Source organism: Alexandromys fortis, unplaced genomic scaffold, assembly GCF_014885135.2.
Source record: "Alexandromys fortis isolate MF-2015 unplaced genomic scaffold, M_Fortis_MF-2015_v1.1 scaffold_173, whole genome shotgun sequence".
NCBI lineage: Eukaryota > Metazoa > Chordata > Mammalia > Rodentia > Cricetidae > Alexandromys > Alexandromys fortis.
The window spans coordinates 1,792,655-1,801,347 of record NW_026068051.1 but is presented as its reverse complement, the minus strand read 5'-3'; the positions used below and the strand labels follow the sequence as shown (position 1 = coordinate 1,801,347).

At 43.4% G+C, this 8,693-nt stretch overlaps 1 protein-coding gene across 8 annotated transcripts in view; it reads left to right on the top strand.

The window, feature by feature from the left end:
• The window catches only part of Bcas3 (BCAS3 microtubule associated cell migration factor), a 480,559-nt gene that overhangs the window by 220,123 nt on the left and 251,743 nt on the right, over positions 1 to 8,693 (top strand). For all 8 annotated transcript variants that reach the window (XM_050119602.1, XM_050119598.1, XM_050119604.1 and 5 more), the window contains 2 exons: positions 1,709 to 1,809; positions 5,959 to 6,155. In XM_050119602.1, coding sequence (XP_049975559.1) covers positions 1,709 to 1,809; positions 5,959 to 6,155 — 298 coding nt within the window. The remainder of the gene's footprint in view (positions 1 to 1,708; positions 1,810 to 5,958; positions 6,156 to 8,693) is intronic.

The window sequence follows — 8,693 nt, the reverse complement described above, 5'->3', positions numbered from 1 at the left end:
TTTATTTTTTGAGACAGGGTTTCTCTGTGGCTTTGGAGCCTGTCCTGGAACTAGCTCTGTAGACCAGGCTGGTCTCGAACTCACAGAGATCCGCCTGCCTCTGCCTCTCGAGTGCTGGGATTAAAGGCTTGCGCCACCATCGCCCGGCCTCACTTTTTTTTTTTTTTTTGAAACAAGTTCAAATAACTAGTTTTGTGAACTTGTGTCTTTTAAAATCTTGCCTTGGGTCATACTTCATCTCCTTTGTTGGATCTGTTTCCACATAATTTTGTTCTTTTCGCCATACGTTTCCTTGACATCATCAAACAAGATTGACATTGCCTTTGCTGTTCGTGGAGGAATGTATTCAGCATTTCATTGAGTCTGTATTGAGAATATTTAAAATCCTTGTTTCCTCTTTAATAGCCTATACTAAGGAAATTTTGCGTCTAGATGAATTTACAAATCTCCCTGGTTGTGGAAATGATGAGATTGTTTCCTGTTACAACCACGGTCCTTTACGGCTCCTCTCCTGCTTCCACCCCCTCGCCCCATGCCTTCCCTTTCTTTGGTCCTGTTTTCCAGTTAGCTCAATGCTTGATTCCACTGAAGGTAGGTGGGGGCTGGGGAGTTGTGCATTCGGTCCAGTTTTACTTTGAATCTAAAAGTGCTTTTTTTTTTTTTTTAAAGTAGGGATGGAAAAAATTCACAGCCATAAAGAATGATGTACCTTCAAAGAAACACTGGGGTGTGGAGACACAAAATTTGAGTAACTGTTGGAACTCAGTGAATGTTAGAAATATTTTGTTGTTTGGGCAGGAGCTCCTGAGCTGGTTGAGTGCTTGCCTGGCACGTAGGAATCACTAGGTTAGATTCCTAGCACTACAGAAAGCTAGCGTGGGTACAGATGCTGTAATCCTAGCAGAGTGACCATAAGTTCAAAGTCAAGACTAGGCCTGAAAGTGTGTGCACCTAACCCTAAGACTTGGAAGGCAGAGACAGGAGGATCTTTGTGAGTTCCAGGCCATCCAGGACTACATAGTGAGATTGTCTCAAAAAGAGTCCAAAGATCAATAATAAATATGGCATTTTCTATAGCCAAAAAAAAAAAAGAGTCCAAATTTCCTCGGCTGCATAGTGACTTTGAGACACCCTAGCCTGTTTCCAACAAAACCACAGACACCAATAAATGAGCAAAGACCAGTAAGGTCTTCCTAACTAAAGGTTCTCTTTATATAGACTAGTTTCACCTATATTGTAGTACTGAAGCATTATGGAAATTACTTGAAATGGCCAGGAAAGACAACGTTTTAATTAATACATGAATTTTTTTTTCAGCGATTGAAAATGTTTCTCAGACATGCATTTTTATGCCTTCAACTGTAGATAAAAGTAATGAATGGGTTCTCGGAATCCGTGCCAGGTCACCTAGCGAGTGGGCCTGCCAGCTTCTCGGTGAACCTGGCTGTTTAGATGAATTCAGCTATTCCCACGGATCTCACCACTAAATGTCTACAATTGTGGGTTTTGAGTAACTGGGTCCAGCATTTTCCTGGACCAGTGTTTACTGTTAACTGGACATCTTTCTAAGACTTGTTTGCTCATCAGTTCATGAACTGCACCTGTGTTTTATGTGTTCTAGCACCTATTTGAGCTGATTATGTTCTCATCTGATTTTCCAGTGCACAGTTTGGAGAGGTTTAAATTCTTTTTTTTTTTCCTCCTGTAGCGCTTCCCCCTGGAAGTCCCGGCCCCATTACTCGACATGGGTCCTATGACAGCTTAGCCTCCGACCATAGTGGACAGGAAGATGAAGAATGGCTTTCCCAGGTAACACTCTGATATATTGGGTTTATTGCAATGAAAATGAAATGAAATTTATGCCCTGGCAAAGCATGCATGGGTAGCCCATATATGGTGGTTCTGTTGAACTTGTCCATATTGGCTTTCATGGTCTAAGTGGATGAGGACGACTGACCAGGTCTCTCTCTCTCTTTCTCTCTCTCTCTCTCTCTCTCTTCAATTTATTATGTATACAGTGTTCTGCCTGCATGTATGCCTGCAGGCCAGAAAAGTGAGCCACCGTGTGGTTGCTGGGAATTGAACTCAGGACCTTTGGTAGAGCAGGCTGTGCTCGTAACCAGTGAGCCATAGGGAGAATGGAAATCTGTGTGTATTCTGTTCTTTTCCTTACAGGAAAGTGGGGATAGTTGGTACACTTTGTGAGTCACCAGATCTATAAGTATTTCCTTATTAAGAATGTCTTGGAAACACTGTTGCAGGAGTGCACACGTATATTTGACTTGAAGTGAAGCATAATACGTCTATGCTTCACTGACACTTGTCTGTGCTCATGCAGATGTCTGCTTTGATGCAGAGCACACAGAACGTCCAAATGCTTTTGTTGGGGGAGGTCAGCATTGTCTTCTGCTAGTTCCTACTGGAATTCCTTTCCTGGCTGTTACCCACGGCCTCCGCACCACGCCTAAAGCAGCGTCCCTCAGCCACTCTCACCCCACCAGTGGCTCCGTCTTCAAGTGAAGCGCTTTGATTTCAAAGCGACTTGGGCAGATTTCACAGTGGAGCGATTCCAGTGACTTCATTACAGATGCTGTTGTGTCTGCCTCCAGCCTGACATCATTTGGGGAGGTTAATGACCTGTCTCACATTACCCATTTGGCAGCTTTTATCAGACAGGTGCCTCACAGAAGTCGGACCCTTTGTGGTGTTTTCTGGAAGGGTAGCCTGAAAAGCAGAAGTGGCTCTCGAAACTGGAGGAGCAATGTTTATTCCAGTACCCCAGCAATGCTCTCGGGGTGCCCTGTGAGTGGCGGCCCATCTTCTGGCATCCTCTCCTGGTGCTATTAGGATAAAACAACCCATTATGCACAGAATTTGTCCAAGAGTGCTGGCACAGAAACCATTGTCCTTCATTCAGCTTTTCTTTGAGAATAAGGGGTAATGTGTGCTGCCAGTGTGAAAGTGCATACAATATGTTTGTCCTGCACACAGTAGGCGTGTGAATATTGCAACATCTGGCTAGCGCCTCAGTGAAATTGCACGGGCATATGTTTACCTCTTGGCTGTGTGACACTCACAGTTTTGAGCTTAAAATATACACAGTTCTTTATCTGTGGCCTAATTTACATTGCCGAGTGCAACTCTGAGAATCAGAAATCACTGTCCTTGCTCTGAGTGTTCTCTCTGTCATTAGTGGTATGCGAATATCCTTCCAAGACCAGGATGCCTGTGCCCTCTAGAAGTCGCAGGCCTTTGCACTCTGCATCATTTGTGTTTTGTTAAAACTTTATCACTGGAATCTTAGAAACGTAATTAAATATAAAAGAGTCAGGGCGAGGGCTCCAGGCACGTGGGAGCCAGTTTGATTAGGCCTAGGTGTGCACAGGGCAATGGCAAGGCTGGGAGAAGAGTTGTTGGATTTTGCTGAAGATTTGCAGAAGCTGTTGTTCCCAGGGCCGTCTGCGGAGCCATTTTCAGATTCCCCCATCTTCTGTTCCTTTTTCTTACAATATTGAGTATAATCCTGGCAATGCCCCACCCCTTCCGTAGAGTTTGATACTTATAAAACTTTTGAATTACTGTTTTACTGTGTTTAGACTCCTTGTCAATGTTCATGACAGTAGAAAACACATTTTGATCAAGTATCAGTTACATGAGAGAAAACATAATAGCTCCTTTATTTAAAATAGATGTGAGCACTGGAGAGACAGCTCAGGAGTTAAGTGCACCGAGTCCCCAGCTCCCGCATGGGGTGGCTCATGGCTGCCTATAATCCGGCTTCTAGGGATCCCATGCTATCATCTGGACTCCCTAGGCACCTGCACACAAGTGATGTGTGCTCACAGAGATACATACACATAGATAGAAATTAATCTTAAAAATGTACTTAAAAAGTAGACGTGAGAAAACTTGGAAGCAGTGTAAATATGCTACTGTATTGTACAAGGGATCCAGCTTCATCTGTGAGATGACTTGGGCCTTATGTTAGTTTTCTAGAGCCAAGAACAACTGCACTGTTTTCAAGAGCTTGAGAGAATTACTTTTAGTCGCTTCCACCGCATGCCCTTATTGTGGTAAATGCTGGCTTCGTTGAGTTTACAAAGGCGGTCAGTCCCTCGGAAGCTGATCTCGTTACATGGGGTCCACAACTCGGGTTTCCAACTCTGCAATTCCTTTTGCTTGCATGGGATTTTTGTGTTTTAGATACACGATATGGTGCATATATTGTGGATATGTTGATGTATGTACACTTCTACAGTTTTAGGTGAAATTTCTCTTCAGATTATAATATAATTATATAATTTCCCCACCCATGTACAACCTCCCCCCCCATTTTCTTTATAATCCATGCTTTTCTCTTTAATTGTTGTTGTTGGTGGTGTGTGTGTCTTATTCCTAAATATGATTACAACCTGTTTATTCTGTATAATATATGTAAGTGTTCAAGGCTGACCATTTGGTATTGGCTAACCAATGTGTGTGCCCTTTCCTGGGAGAGACTGGCTCTCCCCCTCGGCATTCCTTAGTTGCCTGCAGTTCTTGGTCTTGGTTGAGGCTTGTGAGAATTCCCTCTTCCATATTAGCATGTCTGTTGGTGTCGTTATTGTTCAAGTCATGTTTAGACAGCCATGTAGGTGAGACTTCATTGGTGTACCTTCTTGGTCATTTCTTGGAGACACAATCTCACAGCAAACTTCCTGCCTCAATAATCCCTGAGGCTTAGATGTGGGAATAGCTCCCCAGCTCTACAGTTTGATAGGTATCATTTTCTGTAATGGTCTCCATCTGTCTGAAAGAGTTGTTTGCTTGATGAGGGGTGAGAACTAATCTGTGGTCATAATGATCGATATTGAGAATGTAGTTTAGTAAGGTGGAGGCCCTAGAATCTCCTCAAAGATCCATGACCCCATGAGCCTCAGGGAGTTGACTAGGCTTCTAGTCCAGGGTTTAAACAGGTCTAGTCTTAAGAGAGTTGTTGCTTACCACCCAGGCATATGTGTCACGATTGTGACCTTAATGTTTTTGTGCCTTGCTGGTCATTGTTGTGGTTCATAGATATCATAGCTGGTTTGCTTTCCTCCTTTAGAAGCTTGAATGTCAAATTGTGGTCTCATGAAGGCTAGTTCCCAGGTAGGAGACTTTCAGGTCAGACCCATTCACGCCCTCTGTCTGAGTATATGGTCAGCAATAGAGACTTTCATCTGCATCTGGGCCATAACCAAGGGCAGCAGCAGCCTATAATGTTTTGAGAGTCTTTGACAACCCTGACCATCAGTTCAAAAGAGGGCTTTGAAAGGGTTTCCGCACCCTAATATCGAGTCTCTCTGCCGATGCAAAAAATCAGATCAGGCTGCATTAATAAAACCAGGTTTAATCTGGGGGAAGATTGGTGAGGAGAAATCGCATGGCTTGTCTATGGGCTGGGTCTTACAACCCTGTCTGCGTGGTCTTGAGCATCTGGGGGGTGGGGGGAGCTGCCACTTGGCGGGCTTCCTGGGGGCGGGGTTTGGAGAGTGAGAGAGAGAAGGTGAGTGAGTGGAGCTTCGACCTAAACAGGCTTCTCACCCCTGGTATTGGGCTTTTTGTTACACTATGGCTCTTGCAGGAAGCAATTTAGATTTATTTAAGATTTTATATTAAATTATGTACATATGCATGTGTGTATGTTTATCGGGGTTTCTGTACTTGAGTATAGCTTCTCTGAGATCAGAAGGGAGTGCTGCATCCCCTAGCACTGGATGTCTAAGGCATTAGAAGTCATCGTTTGTGTGTAGTGGGAACTAAATTGACGTTCCAGGAAGAACAGGAATATCCATGTAAGTTAGGATTGTGGTTGTATTTTGGCTCAGATACTCCGACTGTCTTTACTCTACTAACCTGGAAAGTGGGTATTAAAAGAACAAGAAGTTACCGCTGCAGACCATAATGTATTGAACCACGACCCTGTCTCTTTTTCAGGTTGAAATTGTAACACACACTGGACCCCACAGACGCCTGTGGATGGGTCCCCAGTTCCAGTTTAAAACCATCCACCCCTCAGGCCAGACCACGGTCATATCATCTAGTTCGTCCGTGTTGCAGTCTCACGGGCCGAGCGACACACCACAGCCACTCTTGGATTTCGATACAGATGATCTAGATCTCAACAGTCTCAGGTAAGAGAGGGGAAACCAGGTGGTTAGTGTAAGACAGGATGAAAGTCTTCCTTTGTAACGAGTGTCCCGTGCATTGTTCACGGCTCATTTTGACACAGTATCCTGTTGTTGACTCCATCTGTCATTTACTGTCATCTCTCGGGCTGACCACATGCTGCAGATTTTTTCGTTCTGAAATATCTTTTTGCTAATGCCAGAGCACTTTAAAAAGCTGTCCAGTTTGTGCTTCTTGTTCAGACTGGCGAAGGTACCTCCCGCCTTCATTCCGAAGCTGGCCCTGCTGTCTTTAGTTCTGCACCTGGGCCTGTCTTCTTCCCTTAGTGAGATGAAGGGTCAGTGTGCTTCATTTGCGATTGGTGGCCTGGGTTTTCCTGACCCGTATTCGCCTTCCTACTTGTCAGAATCATATACATGTCTCAAGATAACGCTTTTCATTTCTATTTTTATGATTCACTTTTGTTATTTTTAGACTTTGTAGTCTCGCATTAGCATAGCATTTAATTTACAATCTTCATTACACTTGTCTTCTCTTTCAAAAGAATTCGAGGACTGGGATGTGGCTGAGGGCTAAAGGGGTGTTCATATGCCTGAGGCTGCGTCCATTCAGCCCCATCAGGAGAAAATCAGTCTGTTAATAAACTCTGATGGGTATAATTGCACACATCTTTAATCCCAGCATCCAGGAGGCTTAGGTGGGTTAGTGAGTCCAAGGCCATAAGAATACCTTTGCAAAATTTTAAATATTATGCATTGTTTGTTTTTTAAAATAAAATTATGGGAAATTATATTCTAATCTCTGGATGAAATATGCCTTTATTCTTTGTCAATAGCAATAAATTAAAAAAAAAAAACACCAAAGCTGGAGAGATGTCTTAGTGATTAAGAGCACTGCTGCTCATTCCGAAGACCTGAGTTCAATTCCCAGCACCACATGGTAGCTCACAACTGTCTGTAAGTCCCATTCCAAGGGATCTCATAACTTCATATACATATACATGCAGGCAAATCATCAATGTACAAATAGTAAAAATAAAGTATAAAAATCTAAAAAAATTAAAATAACAAAACCAAGCTGGGTATGATGGCCCATGTCTACTCAGCATACCCAGAGATGGCTGGATCTCTGTGAGTTCAAGACCAGCCAGGACCACATAAGAGAGACCCTGTCTCAAAACAAAACAAATACAAAACTGTTGCCAGGCTAGATGAGGCTTTCAGAATTTGTTTACATTCTTTAAATGCTGGACGTAGTTGTGTGCATGTCAGGCACTAGTTTGGGAACTGGGAACGGAAGGGCCAGGATATAAATGATGCCACTCACCCGCCTAACTTTTATTGTGATGGTCTCCAAAGCATTTAACTGTCTGGAAAGGAACTCTTCCTTTCATTCCCAATCCTGCACGACTCCTTAGATCTACTGCTAAAGCCATAATCCAGGGTTTTGTTTGGTTTTAATTTTTATTTTGTTTAGTGACTGGTTTTGATTCTGTAGCCCAGGTTGTTCTGCAGCTCACTGTGAAGTCAGAATGGTTCTGAACTCATGACTGTCCTCCTGCCTCAGCCTCCTGCTGAGTGCGGGATGATAGGTGTGATGTAGCACAGCTGGGCTATGTTCACTCTTCACGTCTCTTTTCTCCTGTCCCGTGTGTTCACTGAGTTATGTTGGTTCTATCCCAGAATGTGTCTGGAAATTTGACTCAGTTCCCCTATGGACACCATAGAAACTTGTTTGCTTTCAGAAAGTCCTTAGTCCCTAGTCCTTTTCCTTTCCTTTTTTTTTTTTTTTTTAATGATTTTGCTTTTACTCCACCAATGCTTCATTTCTTCCTTTTTTAATTTATTTATTTATTATGTATACAGTGTTCTGCATGCATGTCTACTTGCAGGCCAGAAGAGGGCACCAGATCTCATTACAGATGGTTGTGAGTCATCCATCTTATTGTTGCTGGGAATTGAACTCAGGACCCCTGGAAGAGCAGCCCGTGCTCTTAACTGCTGAGCCAGATTTGTTCTAGCTATATAGCTGAGGCTGGCTTTGAGCTTGCAATCCCTCCTCCCTTTCCTTACTAATGTTTGAATCGTAAGCATGTACCACTAAGCCTAACTTGGTTTTTTCATTTCTTCCCCTGTTTTTGTTTCATTCCTTCCCTCTGCCTCCCTCCTTTCCTCCCTTCCATAGCGCTCAGGATGGAACTTGGGGCCTTGTTCATGACGGGCAGGTGGCTCCGCTACGGTGCACCTCCCCAAGCCTTGATGCACTTTAAGCTTGCTTCCTAAGGGTGAGGTTATCTCCTAGCGCTAGTTTAAACCTGTGTTCAGTGCGCATCTCTCAGTGACTTCCATCTTGAACTTCATTTTGTTCCAACTTTTAAACATGACTCTAAGATGTCAGACAGTGAACATAGACTGTTGGACCACATTCTGTGTTGCTGGTTATTAAACTTGGGCTAACTTAGGTAGTCGAGGCCATCATTCAGCGGTTTGTTTTGACAACATCACCCGGTTATGAAAGTATTAGTAGTAAAACTTATAAAGCAG